General features: G+C 42.6%; 1 protein-coding gene and 1 long non-coding RNA gene across 2 annotated transcripts in view; both read left to right on the top strand.

The window, feature by feature from the left end:
- The window catches only part of LOC111266919 (uncharacterized), a gene marked incomplete at its 5' end in the record, with an annotated part of 13619 nt that extends 6837 nt beyond the window's left edge, over positions 1-6782 (top strand). Inside the window, 3 exon segments of the mRNA XM_022844767.1 lie at positions 1021-1194; positions 2008-2282; positions 2538-6782. Of these exon segments, the coding sequence (XP_022700502.1) occupies positions 1021-1194; positions 2008-2282; positions 2538-2759 (671 nt within the window).
- A 5235-nt stretch (positions 6783-12017) lies between these two features.
- LOC111266920 (uncharacterized) lies at positions 12018-13806 on the top strand. Its single transcript, XR_002684324.2, has 2 exons — positions 12018-12905; positions 13182-13806. It is a non-coding gene; the product is annotated as an uncharacterized LOC111266920 (long non-coding RNA).
- Positions 13807-15066: the final 1260 nt, after the last annotated feature.

Genomic DNA, 15066 nt, shown 5'->3' with positions numbered 1-15066 from the left:
GTATGTGTGTGTGTGTGGTGTGTTATTTAGATCAAAACAGCTCAATTTTATGACAATACCCTTCGCCTCACAGTGACCTCCGAGAGGCCTTACCAGAACGTTGCTTATATCTAATGTAAAAGCCATTTACGTGTTGTCGTTTTCGTCAACGAAAACATTTATTTAGGTATATATGATGAAGATTTGCATTCGTTCTATAGTATACAAGCGTGTTATTATTTTATTGCGTTTATTCACCTCTTGCTGAGATAAGACTACTCACCCCAACGATAGGTTTCGCGGTGATGACGTACCGTTGCGCAGTATCTCGCTGTTTAAATGACTCACCCTAACGCATACACGTAAAGCCATAATGCTAATCATTTTCTATCTTCATGTTTATTTCTGTTTATAAAGTGAGCAAAAGTAATCTAGATAGTCTAATCCGCGCCAGTTCCAGCGACAGTTTCCAATTGTATCTACATAAATGGTACAATCGACTGTAATTAGCGATTATACATCCAATTAGACGCATAGCGTAACAATGATACGGTACTATTCGTATTTCGATTGAGCTTGATATTTATTATTGATCGACACTCCGGTAACGGGTTTGAGCTTGATTTTTTTTCAATCTGGCTCTGTTTGGTTCTATGTCTGACTAAGCGTCTTCGTCCTCGTCGACCTTCAGGCGTTTTAAATGTTCTTCCCCTGATCGCATCGTAAGCTTACCTATAGCCATTTGTTTAGCACAATATGCAGGACTGAGTAAAGGTCAATTACCCGCCAGAGGATGAATTTGGTGCCCCTGTTGTATCTACGACCGGATAGGCGCCCCTGTGCGTCTAGTTATGCAAACTGGTCCGAAACGATTGATCTATATAGCAGTACGGACCGTATTAAAAAAAAAGGACGAGAAAACATTACGACATATGACAAGCAATACAAGCTGGATTTTCTTATGTCTGATTGATGGATTGCGTGGTGTTGATGTCCTGTGATTGATCATGATGACAATGGCGGTGATGGTGTAATCCTCAGATCGAGCCTCTCCGGACCTGAGACAGCAGTACGCGCAGCAAATAGCGCAGCAACAACAGCAGGCCGCTTATGAGGCATACGCTAAGAGGCTGCAGTTACAGCAGCAGCAGCAGCAGCAGCAACAACAGCAGCAACAAAACGGTTGCTCTGCTGGCCTGCCAGCAGGCTTCACAGGTAGAGTAGGCAGCAATAACAGCAACAAGCAAACAAGCTTAGAGTTATGACGGCCATGACTTGAGCACGCTGACAGCTGCTGCACAGAAGGTTCAGCTGAAGCCGTACACGGCTGTCGGTGTTCCGCGGCCTTGTTTGCTACTCGGAGTCTTCTTTTTGTCATATGCTGTGCGTGTATGGAATAAACTGTGAATGAATGTGAACCTATACGTGCTTGCAATAAATAGTATGAATAATGGAATGAATTAGATGAGGTGAATGCGTTAATCAAATCATTTGGGAGTTGGTGGCTATGGTGATTTTGACTCTAGTGCTAAGAATGATGGTGATGTTTGATGATTAGGTCGTCTGCGAATTCCCTCGCTCAACTACACTCTATTGTTTTTTCCTCACGTACTGTTGTTGAATTCGGAGTATGTTGACGAGCACATTAGGATGCCGCGATGCGCCTCTATGCTTGTTCTCGTTTGCTACGCGTACTCTCATGTATTTTCACCTCCTTTTATGTTACTTCCGTTTACCTACTGCATATGATCGATGCATATGTCATGACATGGACCTGAGACAGGATGATTTCTGAAGAAGGGTACCTGCTCGTTGCATTAATGAACACTACTAACCACCTTAGTTATCAGTGTTCCATTTTCGTTTTTCCTATTGACTTCAAATGTGGTCATACTGTGAAGATTTCTGTTGCTGTTCCAGCTGTATAGGCCGTTGCTGGATATCAACGTTAGCTATAGTGCTACAGAATAGTTCTAATTTAAATCTAACATTGTAAATGATGTGTTCTTCCTCGTTTTTGGTCTCTAGGCGGTGGAACTCTGCGCATGGTGCGGCAGAACCAGGCCGGGTGGGAAAACCAGCCCCTGGATCCACGCCAACAGTTTGGTACAATCGGGGGGCGCATGAGCCAGATTCACCAGTCCCAGCCACACCAGCAGCAGTCGCGTCTGCAACAACAATACCAACAGTATCAACTGCAGAAGCAGCAGCAGCAGCAGCAACAGCAGCAGCAGCAGCAGGTGGCCCAGCAACAGCAAGGTGTTCTGCAGGTGGAGAGACACGACCTAGCTAGGCTTCGAACGGTAGGCCATATACCTACGATCTGCATTTTGACATGCCATAAGGCATAGCGCGTCTCATTATTGATCGGATGCCGGAACATCCACTCTATCGCGAAGAGTGAATAAACTTTCATTTATTCTATGAACTTGCATAGAGCCCGTTCAGTAAATTCGTTTTATCATGCCAGAGTAATCACGTGAACTGGCGCGTACTTGTAGAATTCATAAATCCAAGATAGCATCTAGTATAATTTTCTCTTAACTATTGTACTTCAGGTCCAAAGGGAGTTCCGTATGAAATCGCTTGACCAGTGGACCCAGCGGGATGTTGCTGACTGGTTGGAGTCTTTGTTCCTTCAGGAGTACAAGCCCAACTTCCATGGAGTGAATGGCGTTAAGTTGCTACAGATGACTCAGAACGACTTTATCGCGCTCGGTGTCAAACAGGTTGGCCATCGCGTCAATATGGAGCGCTCGCTCAAGAGGTACATGAAGTGAGAGGGGCGTACGACATTGCATGGAAGCGCCCACCTTGCGTACGGCTTAGCCGACTGTGCAGCAAGCAATTATAAAATAATGCTGAAAGGAGAATTCGTACGAAACTAAACAGAAGCGAATGCAAATAAACGAGAAAGAGTGAAGAAGACTGGCTCGTGAAAGAGATATCACAAAAACCGCGGTCTGACCGAGACAAATACCCAAAGAACGAATGCGAGCAACAACTGAAAAAATGACAAAAAAAATCTGAAGAATATGCCACACCGATCGTCTGCGCAAGTCTAACAGGCAAACAAGCGGACGCCAATAATAGTGCTAGCGTATTACACTATCGTAAGAACGCCATAATTTTATCACCAGACCGAGAGCGTTCTGAGCGTTTGACCAGACGGACATCGCCGCGACTTGAGACAAGCGCCCCCTAGCGGTATACCCCCTGAGCGGACGGCATCTCGCCCTATCGCCAACAGCAACAGAAACAATAACTTCGACAACAGCAGCAGCAACAAAGAGTAGGACAACTGCAACCTATTTTAGTCCTCATAACTTCCGTCAAAGATAACCTGAAAAAAGTTACCCAAACAATCACCCTTCCAGACCCCCCAAACATCCTAACTAAGCCATCGAAGCAACACACAGTTTGTGTATGGTCACAAGCTTTGTAGCCCTCCCTCTCTCTCTCTCTCTCTAAACTAACTGGTTACTCTTGCCACCAATTTATATTAGTACGAATAGTAAAAAGGATGGTAATAGATATATGTGTCTTATACCTCGTTTCAGTTGGTTTCCATAAATGTTATCCGAATGCTAAATAAGCAGGAGAAACTTAATAGATTAAGTATATTCTCAATTGATACTGATATAAGCACTGATAATTGCTCTCTAACTAAAAACAACAATATTATCAGTAAAAGTGTTGGGTAATAGGCGCGATGTCGGAGATGCGTCAGCATATGAACACAATCTAGGACGCAGCCAGAACCCGCCAGAATAATGTTCTCCCACATCAGCTTAGTTGAGATGCTACTGAATATATATATATATATATATCTTATATCAATAATATAACTATTAATATTTATTATATAATGCCAATCTATATATACAATAGCGTGAAAGGACGAAAAAAAGATGAACAGAGTGAGAGAAGCGGCTAGTAATAGAATGAGAGAACGAAAGAAGACGAGACAAAATGACTATTCTTAATTATATATATATATATAATTGTTCGAGGAATGCTATTTCTTGTAGTTGTAGCCCGTCGGGTGCAATATGCATTTTCTACGAACTGGATTGAGTGCGCCGCTGGCAAAGGACGCGGGGCTATAATACATTATATAATATATTATAAAGTTGAGCTGCGCACGCGGCCGAAGCAGTGATCTCGATAAAATGATTACCAAGAACAATGGCGGTATAGGAATATGAGTTTGACTAATTAACAAATCATAAACGTTTCGTCAAAAAACGGAAACATAGCTATTAAAAAATTGAGATGAAGACTAAAATTGCCTATACAATGAAAATAGCAAATAAGGTAAAAAGTCACAGTAATAACGATGGTGAAGATCGGATGATACGATGCGTATAGAGCGACAGACAAACACGGAAAGACACAACCACATACATAAAAAGTCCTACGTTAATCAAATACACCGAGAAACTCCGAGAAATAAAAGTAAAAATAAGATGATTACTAATCAACATAAAGTAAAGCTTCATTCAATGGCGGAATTAACATTAAAAAAAAAAAAAAAAAAAATTGGCGGACAAGTACGAACAACCTATAACGATGCCGAGGTTAAGAATAATTTCCAATGAATTATAGTAACAATGCTGATATTGATGAAAATGCTAATGATCTTCACTAGTGATTGAATGTGCTCAAAGTCGAAGGTGGGGCAGAGAATGAATCTTCTTAATGGCACGACAAACCTTACTATTGCTATTGCGGTTACTATACGATGATGATGATGATGCTGAATATTATTATTACAATAAACACTGTAGGAAAGATAGCACCGCGAACAGCTTCTGGTGACAAACGCAGGAATGGGGGCAAATAGACGGGAAGAGACTTTCGGAATGAACACAAATGCGAAGAAGTGTACTAGAATGGGAAATAAATCGTAACGGTTAATAACGAACGGCGATCCTTCGCGGAGAACAACAGCTTCTCCATTCTTCCGTTTTAAATACTAATCACTACTGCCATTCCTGGAACGTTCTAAGAAATAGCTGTTTTTTTCGAATAAGTTTGCCCTATGTAATGAAATGAAGAAATACACGGTACGAATCAAAGAACTGATCACACAACTGGTGGCAGTAAGAATAACAAGAAATTGGCCTTTTTTTGACCTGAAACAGAGAAAATAAATTTTGGCAAAATCTGTAAGCAATATCTTTCCCACTGACCTTTTCTCTCGGTCTCTCTGTTCTGCTATGTCAATAAGTAGTGGAAAAATGAGGTGCCTGACCGGGGCGCAACTTTCGCCAATCCCTCACGTCACCCTCTCGAAGAATGTGGAAAGCAAAAAAAAAACTGGAAAATATCCTGGTTATGATACAGGGATGAAAGCAGCATGACGAAGAATCAGAAAAAGAAAAGAAAGAAAGAAAGAAGAAACGCGCGTGTGAAGATGGGCAGATGCAATTCGCGCGATACGCTGAGGGAATCGAAAGATAGGTGTCGAACGTCCATGACCGATCTAGAAGAACGGTCTAAAGTTACGGGTTAGACGCATTACCAGTACGGGAGTTTTCGAGGGAGCGTGCGTTCACGGTGCGAATAGAAAACGAAGGGAGCTACAAGGAAGAGATGAGAAATGACTCATCTGGTTTGCGTTTGCAGGAAGGTATAGAGCTGGGCAAAAAATGAAAAATACGTGATGCAATTCATGTCGTGCAAAAGTTGTAGTACACTACGATATCTATTAGACAGAGAAGGCATGCTAACAACGATGGTGTCGGTGATGGTGGTGGCGATACCGCGCGTGCATAGCGTCACGTTCTTCCACGTCTAGTTTTGGCTATAGTTCGTCCTTTTTTTCCTCTTCTTTTTCGGAACGCCGATCGACGATAACAATGACATCAGCATTGATGTTTGTGTATGGAAAGCTTTTTCGCTCAAGAACTACCGGCTGAAATACGGATACTATTTATAACAAAACGGTAATGCCATAATATCAATATTGACTACGATGATGAGCAAGTTGGCGATGAGATAATATATTGATGAAAACTTACAAAAACGTCACTTCAGGATGACAGCACGCAGGAACCACGACAATATATGATATCCTAGTAATATTGTTTTTAATGATATACACGATAGTAACAGTAGTCGCGATGCTTATTGGTGCAAAATTAAGTTCCTCCACTTTTCCCACCATTGTAGGAATGGCGAGAAATATTCTTCCCTTCGAGAGTCTCCGATCGACATTAGTCCGTGCGCCCATCGTACTAACGTGCACTCCCTTCATAGCCTTTCCGACAATCTTCCGTAACATAAAGAGGATAAAATTTGCCGTCTGGACAATCTCTCTGGGGTGAACAAGCAAAACAGAGTTGAACGAAATGTGAAAAGTTAGGGAAAAATAAGTGGAAGTGATGACAAAAGAGGAGGGATGCTGCGTACTTAATTCCGCTAAAGATGATATTATATTGCCGATGTAGATGTATTAGTAACATTTACATTAGTGCAATAGGTAATAACGAAAACCATATATATATATATATATATATATATATATTCCTGTTACACCGTAAAAACCACTGAGAATCGCTGGCTGAAAATAACTCATCAAATCGTTTTGTTTTTCGTGGTCAGCCGCTATAAAAGGAAAAGTTATAATAACGATACATGTGTCGAACACCTTCATTGCTGGAACATTACAATTATGATAATTATTACCCTCCCGCATTCACAAATATGATGTGTTATTATTACTAACGCCGTTATTTCTGCTAATCGACGGAAAATGTTGGCTCTAATCTTCTATTATTGCTACAAATATAGTTGGAGGGCAAAAAAATAGGCTTGGGAGATAAGCAGGAAAGAGAGGTCGAACAGGTACAGCATTCTAACAAAGAAGCAAAACAGTGCGCGACGAATCGCGGCCCAGTCTGCTCTGTTCGATGGCGCAGTCAAGAGCCCCGCGCGCATGCTCTTCACTATGGTAACGACGTTCGTCGGATTTCCCCTCATCGAAAAGCGGACAGTCAGGAACACCTATGTCAGCCAACAGGAAATAAGTAGCGATGAAAGCGATACGAACGCGCTAGAACGCGTCTGATCAGGGTCAGGTCGGTGATGGTCGGCGCGTTGATTGGGTGTCTTTCTTATGCCCTGATGGCCTTAGAGCTTCATGCATACGTAGAAAGAATTGTCGGCTTCGAATAAAGGGCAGATCTCTTTAATAGGTGCGAACGATAGCAGCTATTTGCAGTAATCTTGTACGCGGCCTGCGTACCGCGAACGATGACGCAACATCGTCGAAAAACCTGGCGGACGCAACATAAATGCGGTCAGTCAAAACTGGCCTAATGGTAAACGGGAACACTTGAAAGGGGGCAAGTTAACAGATGCACAAACATATAGGGAACCCGTTCAGCGTCGTAGTGTTCGTAGGAGCTTTTTGTTTTTCTGGAGAAAGCGGATAAATAAAGCGAAATCGGAGATTGCACTTTTTGAGCAGGGACGAGATTTATATATTTAAATCAGAAAATCGAAATAGATTAGTCTGACAGATAAATCGTGTAGGATAAAATGGACATAGGAACCATTTGATAGTCCATAATTATAATCTCAATTGTAGTACCTAGTATATTAAATGTAAAATCTACATTTAGATAAACACGTAGACCTGCTAGCTGAGAAACCTGACTAGGAAGCTGAGAGTTCCATGGGAGTTACCTGCGGCGTCAGAATATCATATCTATACGTGATTAAGCTTTTCAAAAAAAAGGAAGAAAGTTCTTGGAATATTAGCTTAAAAGACGCCCAGTAGTCGGAACGATGCCAGCAATTGACGGAAGCGTTTTCGGTCGAAACGCTCTTGACGCTACTGCTACAACAACTTGGGAAATTTGTCGCGACTGACAAGACGCGGCCAAGGCGTGCTAATGTAACGACTCTCGGAAAGGTGACATCATCAGATGCGACCAGGCAACAATCATAGCGAGTCAATCACAATAACAAGGGCAAATATATCGCGGAAAGGATATGGGTGACATACAAAAACAAACCACTTGTGAAGAAATAGGATTTTGTGCAGACAATACCTAATAATAACATTCAATAATTCATAGTAATGATGACTGATATTACAGTAATAACACAACGTTATACTAATGCTGCTATAACAATGGCCATGGCGTGCTGAGAACGAACGAACGAACGGCTATGAATAAAAGGAAAAACGAGAAACAAACAACGAAACAAGGGCGAAAAATAAAATGAGGTATTTATTACTCTGCTCATCATTGTTATCGATATCATCAATTGCGTGAAATAAACGAGCGAGGAGCAATATGAAGTTCATGCGTACATATGGAAGGCCAATGTTCTGAACTTTTTTTAGTGATGCTAAAAATTCATTGGCTATATTAAATTAATAAGAAATTTAATACTAGTTATGTTCTCACAATGGACATAAATGAAGGTAGAGAATAGATTTCTATTGGCAAAAAAGAGACTAAAAACGCATCTACTTTCTAGCTGGATGACTCGACAAAAAGGTAAATCATGCGTAAGCAAATTTACACGCAATGTTTCATCAGGGTACCATCTCTGTTCTGGCGGCTGTAACTGCATCAATAACTTACTCAAAACAATTATCTATTCGGAGATCTGCAATCTCCGTGAAGTCAAGCAACGCACTGGTCCCCCGAGCGCTACTTGCTAGACGCCAGCCATATTGAGAATGCGTAACGTCATGATTCGATGCTAGTTGCCCTTACAGCCTGTATATGGGGGCTGCCGAGAGCGGGGAGGGGGGTTTCACGTTTTTAACTCTTTATCGATAAGATAACGGAAAAATCGTCTGATGTAATTCTCTTACGAGACGAGAAAGACACGCCGCCGTTAGTGAAAACTGATTGGCCGACTGTTGTTTGTCTGCGCCAATCTGCTAAAGCAATTATACGGACAAAACCCACCATACAATGGATGAAGATAGCAGTGACGATAATTATTGTCTATAGTATGTCTACTGTCCTGGAACTGCTCGTATTATAAGCTAGCTAATCTATATTTTCGTCAAAATGGCTCAGTAATTGACTCATGAAATGACAGCCTGGGAGTTGGCCGATCGGTAGTTTGTGTGTTTGGTCAGAGCGCCCGTAAACAGATAGGGGGCTTAATCGATCCGTTTCAATATGATAGCTAAGTGGTACGATTGTCTGTTTATTATTACTATTAGTGGTAGTGGTGGTACAAACAAAAACCGTATAGATGATTTGCAATACAGTAGAAGATAGTATATAAAACATTTTGATATTTGTTTTGATTAACTTTACCATTAAATTATTACATCATATGTTTATTTCATTATTATTTTATATATATATATCCAATAGTTCGACTACATCGCTTGGTAACGCTACCAAGCTGTACGACTTGGTCAGCAAATTCGACGCTGTTTAATGAGCCTTTCACTCTAGGAGACCAATAAAGGCACCTTTACGGTACCTCTGTTGGTCTCTTAAAACTTCCCATTTTTGTACGGGCTTTTACGGTAACGTTCGATCAAAAAATTCAGTGCCCAATTTCAGCGCAAAACAAGCTGCCGGCATCCAATACTGCCTAAAAGCAATGGACAATCATCCAACGAATTCGATGTTATCAAAATAAATAAATCAGCTTCATACAACAATCATCACTATGACAATTATTGCTGATATTATTCACAGTATGAAGAGCGTTATCTCGTTGAGCCAGCAACAAGAAAACAATAACAGTAAATCGTGTACAAGAATGAATATAGCGTATGTACAGATAGTCAGGCCGTACTAGTCGACTAAAGACGAGAAAAGGCTGTGTGTTTTGGGAAAAACAAGCAGCGTTTCACTGCACGACAATGCGATATTTCACAGAATTCGATCAGGAAAAGATAGCAGACGGCTCGGAGATCGATCGAGTAGCAATCAGCGGGACAACAGCGGGCACCGTCGCAAACGCAGCCGTTATAACTTGCAATAACAACAACTTTAACTGCAGCACCTTCGCCACCTGCTTGTCACCACAGCGTCATCCTCAGCAGCTTTACGCGCGATCCAGCTACAGCACTTCATTATGGGATCTTACCCGTATTATGCTTCCAACTAGCTTGGGGAGCTTACCGCATCATTGCTCTAAAATACGCCCAGCTCAAGCCCGTCGAGTTGAAGCAGCATCTCCCATTGATTTTGGGAGTAGCGCAACACCGAGTGCCTGGAGGACCAGACGTCCTGAACAAGAATAACGATACCCTGCTTGTCACAAAACGTATGCAGAATGCGCCTGACCTGGGTGTCCCTTGGCAAAAAGATTACACGCTTAGGCCAACGGGGCACGCAGCGGTCTTTCGTGATGTGGATCTCTTCCAGGTGACCACTCCATACCTGATAGAGGATTTGCGTGCCAGGAATGTGAACGACGTCGAGTGCACGCGCTACCCTGTCGGGTTCTTCAAGGGTTAGACTTGCCCCAGCACAATCATACGTCAGCATTTTTTGTCCGTCTCGAGATCCGTAGATCACAAGACGATCGTATTGGTCAGCAGATATATTGTAGATTTGATCCAGGGCCGCGGGGACACGTTTACTCGTGTCGGCCATCAGGAATTGCCCGGAGTCCACTCGCAGGATTCTCACGGCGTTTTTGCAATCGACAACATACATCTGGTTTTGGGTCACAACCTTAATGTCTCCGTGTGCTATAGTGCTGCCATACCAGTGTCGACTAAGTCGAAGACGACCATCATTCGTTTTATGAACGGAGAGAAACAATCCGGCTTGCAAGCACAGCGGTACGACAAGTGCGCAATTGGGCTTTTTTCTTTCGCACATCAGGTCGCTCCATTGAACCTCGTTGAGAACCGAGTCCTCGTATGAGTATATGGCATCTCGAAGCAGCATGTACTTCGTGCGGCAAGTAATCGTCTGCAAAGATTGCAGGGGCTCTTTGTGGTCTTTTGCCAGAATCCTAAAGTTGTAGTAGCCCTTTGAGCCATATTTTTCCCCAATGCGGGTCATCATCGAAGCAAACCAAGGCAGCCGTCCATTATGGTCATATTCAAGCCAACTGACAAGGGCCCGGAATATCATTGAGATCTGACGGGCGTTTGATATCGGTAGATGTTCAACGACTTGTTCAAAAGCTTCCACATCGAGCCCCCTGAATCGGCCACTACTGACGATCGATTCGAGGTTGTTAAGAAGATGTCGCTCAGCTGTTGCGTAGAGGGCGTGCAGCTGGAACTTCCGCGCTGCCAGGTAAATGTCGAGTGAGATTTTTATGCCGATTGATATTTCGCCTGAATAACAGTACTTGACGAGCTGGATCATTACGTCGGAGCCGAACTGCACGTTAATATTTACATATTGTTGCGCGAATTTCTCCCGGAAATAGGGAGACACTGCGGCTAGCAGTACGCGATGAACACAGAGGACACGGCCATTCGCGCACGTGATACGTGCATCACACCACGCACCCTGTTGTTGCATCTCTCGTACAGAATTGAGTACGTTCAGTCCGAACGCCTCCTCGTGATGACTAACCGACGCCGTCATACTTGAATAGTTCGCCTCTCTTTGAACCTTGAAATTTCCTCAGCAAATTCTATCCTATCAGCAGTTGTGGCTTCTTCAGGTCAAACACATGTTCACAGGAGCTACACCACTCTTGACCGATCCAGCTGTAATCCGTAGCATAGTAAATCTTCCTTTTATTCAGAACCGCAGTGGTAGCAGCAGAGTTCTAACACAACGTTTATCAGAATACAAATGCGATCACAGTCACGAGGCGTCAATCAATACGTTGACGGCGCAATCCACTTCGTTGACAAGTGGCTGTCGTTTAACAGACATCGGTTCGATACCAGATAACGACCCTGATCGCCAATAACCACTAGCTGCGATTCGAGATCGCAGAATAGTTAATGGTCCATCTCAGATGAACAAACTATAGAAGGTGAAAGGGGCAGAATATGAAAGCAGGCAAGTGGAACGGGATACGACAGTAAGGAGGAGATCAGCTCGTTTCTCTGGTAAGGGCAATAACAGTGGCAGCGGTACCGACCGACGACCGGCTGCTTACTGATCGCAGCTGTTGTCGCTTTGTAGCTTGCCTAACTTCGCTTGTTCGCCATTCGCTGTTCGTCCTTCCGTCACAACCTCCCCGTGTGTTTGCTTACAGCGTGTCATTTTTCCCGGCCGCCGCTACTAATGTGACCGCCACTGCCGCCGCAAGCGCTGATGATGCTGCCCACAGGCGCCATATGAGTAAAATGGCATAGGAATACCAACCAACCGAGACGTTGGTCCCTGTTATTGTTTTTATTGTTGTGACTGTTGCTGGTGTTAGCAGAACAGCAGTACCGTCAGCCACTTTTCTTTCCATTGCTTTGTACAAGTTGTAAGGCGCAATAGCAGCATCACCACCGCGAGTAGGGCCAGTGGTAAAGAGTTGTTGGTTATCTCCGTCGCTGCGTTGTTTGTGATCGCTTCGGCCCGTTACTCGGCGAATTGTCTCGCTCAATCCATCAGCAGAGCATCGCTCACAGAATAAACTTTCGTTTGCCCGCACGCTCACCAGCGACAACAGTGACTCTGGGGACAGGGGTATTGACGGTAGCCGATGTTGCGCACGGATGTTACTAACGGGTGGTCACTGGCTTAGCCAGTGTCAACTATGCCGCATTCACTGCCGCCTGCTAGCTGACGGGTGAATGTAGGCGCCCGAAGGTAGGCCGTCGGAAGATGAGCGGACACAGGTACAGACGCTTCTTTTCGAATGTGCGCGCACCATTTATAAGCTGTTTACTTAGCGTTTACTTCAAGCATTTACGTGAGCTGGCGGTGACGGGCTGTCTCACGCCGCATCAAACAAAGAAGTGACAGTGATTAGGACGAACGACGTTAAGGGGGAGGGTGAACGCGAAATAGGTAAAGATCAGTGTGTTTAAGAACGAGCTGCCACAACGAAAATGAACCGAGCAACGAACGTACTTACATTATGAATTACATAATGATTGAATATTTTTTTAGCCTATAAGTATTTGCTCTAATTTTCGAAGATCATTCCGGCTACAGGCTAATATTAGGTACCTTTCTGCGATTGTCATCTGTTCGTTGACGTAGCTGAAAAGAAGTGCAATGCGGGATTTAGGTATACTGTTCATGTTTTATTTAATTCTCGGGCTAATAAATCTCATTTTCTAGAAACACTCAGCGGATTTTGGCGAGGAAATAGACGACAAGCCGTTAAGTTCGGAAAGGGAGGTAGGGCCAATATCAGCCGTCCTATGACAGGACAACAGTCGACAGGGAGAAAGTCTGCTTAACTTCGACGACGACAACCATGTAAAAGGCCATTCGCGAGCCTCAAGTACGTTTTTCTTTAGCCGGGTATTGTCACGGAAGTTACGTAGACAACATACATCAATACGGTATCACGGTTAAACGTATAGCGTCATCTAAAGGGTTTCATCTCTTGAACGTAATTACGGAGGAGGGTCCAAGGAGTAAGTGACAAAATTTGAGCCTACTTATCTTTATATGTAAACTCTGGACTTTCTTGACAAACATCGTGGCAGGAGCTCAACACAAACTATGGAGGAACTAAGGCGTGTCTACATATAATTTTCGCAAAAATGTATAGAAAAACTTCTAGCTATCTTATACCACTGTGAGATTATCTTGCAGTAGCTAGGGCTTAACATTAAGTAAGGCACAAAAGATAGATCACGCCAACCACATCTGGATAATGAAAAAGCTGAACAAACATCATAATTTTCAATTGCCATAAGGTCTTGAATAAAGAAGATTGAAGTATCGAATTAAGAAAGCGGCTATTTTGTAAATAGGCATTTGGTCGTCGAATGCGACTTAGTAGTTCTCGCTTAAATGGAGATCAGTTGCACATCTTTGTGTGGGCAAAGAGTGTGACTGAAGATCGAGTAGATCCATCTCAACATGCCAGTAGCGCACTATTTATCATCATCTAAGAAGATCAATATATAAATATACATGCAAATTTTAGTAAAAAGAATGTAACGCCATTCCGGGCTGAAATACAATTTAATAATTATATGAATGGAAGCTAGTTACATTGAATAGAATCACGATTTATCAGACATGTTCTCCTTGAACGTAAGAGCATAGAAACATTTGTGACTTTTATCAGTAATATTAGATGAAAGTCACGCGGATATGGGTAGCCTCTAGTTGTTTTACTACTGTTAATTTAATTCTTTGATATATATATATATATATATATATATATTACTTAGATTTTCAAAAGCTCTACCTGTGCCTACATGCTTTATTTTTAGCCAAGTTTGAAAGTTATTATGCTATCGTTCAGGCAGTCCTTTGGAACGAAAACTTCTTGCGTGAAGCTGTCTCACGTTATGCTCTCACATCAATAAGATAACAAAATAAAGAAGTAAGCTTTCTAACTGACTTGCGGAAGCTTAAACATGAACACTTTTTGTATACGTATCACGGCCGCTCCCGATCCAAGTGGTCAATCTTTTAGAAAGGTTTTTGTCTCCGTAATTGGGTCTGCAATATGGTAACGACTGAATATATGAGCTTGTAAACAAAATCTTCTTTACGAATGATCAAGTTGATCCCTTGAATTGAACTCAGATCAGTAAAAATGCGGATATTCTAAAGTAGTTCAAATGTCATCTAGAATACGATGTTTATTTGGTTAAAAGTTGAGGCACTTTTAAGTCTCGGATTCCACTGAAATAATCCTTGAGGGTCAATTGATCCCAAAGAGACTCACGTCGAGAACCCATTGCGACACGGGCCTTAAGTATACGTACATGCAAGAATAATTCTATCTCTTAAAGCTGTATTCTCGTCGTCATTTAGCGATAGTTAGTTGAAAACTAGAGGGAAGCGCTACGTACTGTGCGAAGATACCCAAAGCCCAGCATGTGTAGTCCTTTCAAACTTGTCAGACATGTTGCTGTCTTCCTATACATAGGCAAGAACGACGCTGTCACCCTAACGAGGCCAACTATGTAACTTCAGTGATGCAAGAACTGGAACAACGAGGGGACTCTACCCTGAGGGATAAATCAAATCTTAACCT

Source organism: Varroa jacobsoni, unplaced genomic scaffold, assembly GCF_002532875.2.
Source record: "Varroa jacobsoni isolate VJ856 unplaced genomic scaffold, vjacob_1.0 scaffold_1128, whole genome shotgun sequence".
NCBI classification, from domain to species: domain Eukaryota; kingdom Metazoa; phylum Arthropoda; class Arachnida; order Mesostigmata; family Varroidae; genus Varroa; species Varroa jacobsoni.
This window is presented reverse-complemented; position numbering and strand designations above follow the sequence as displayed.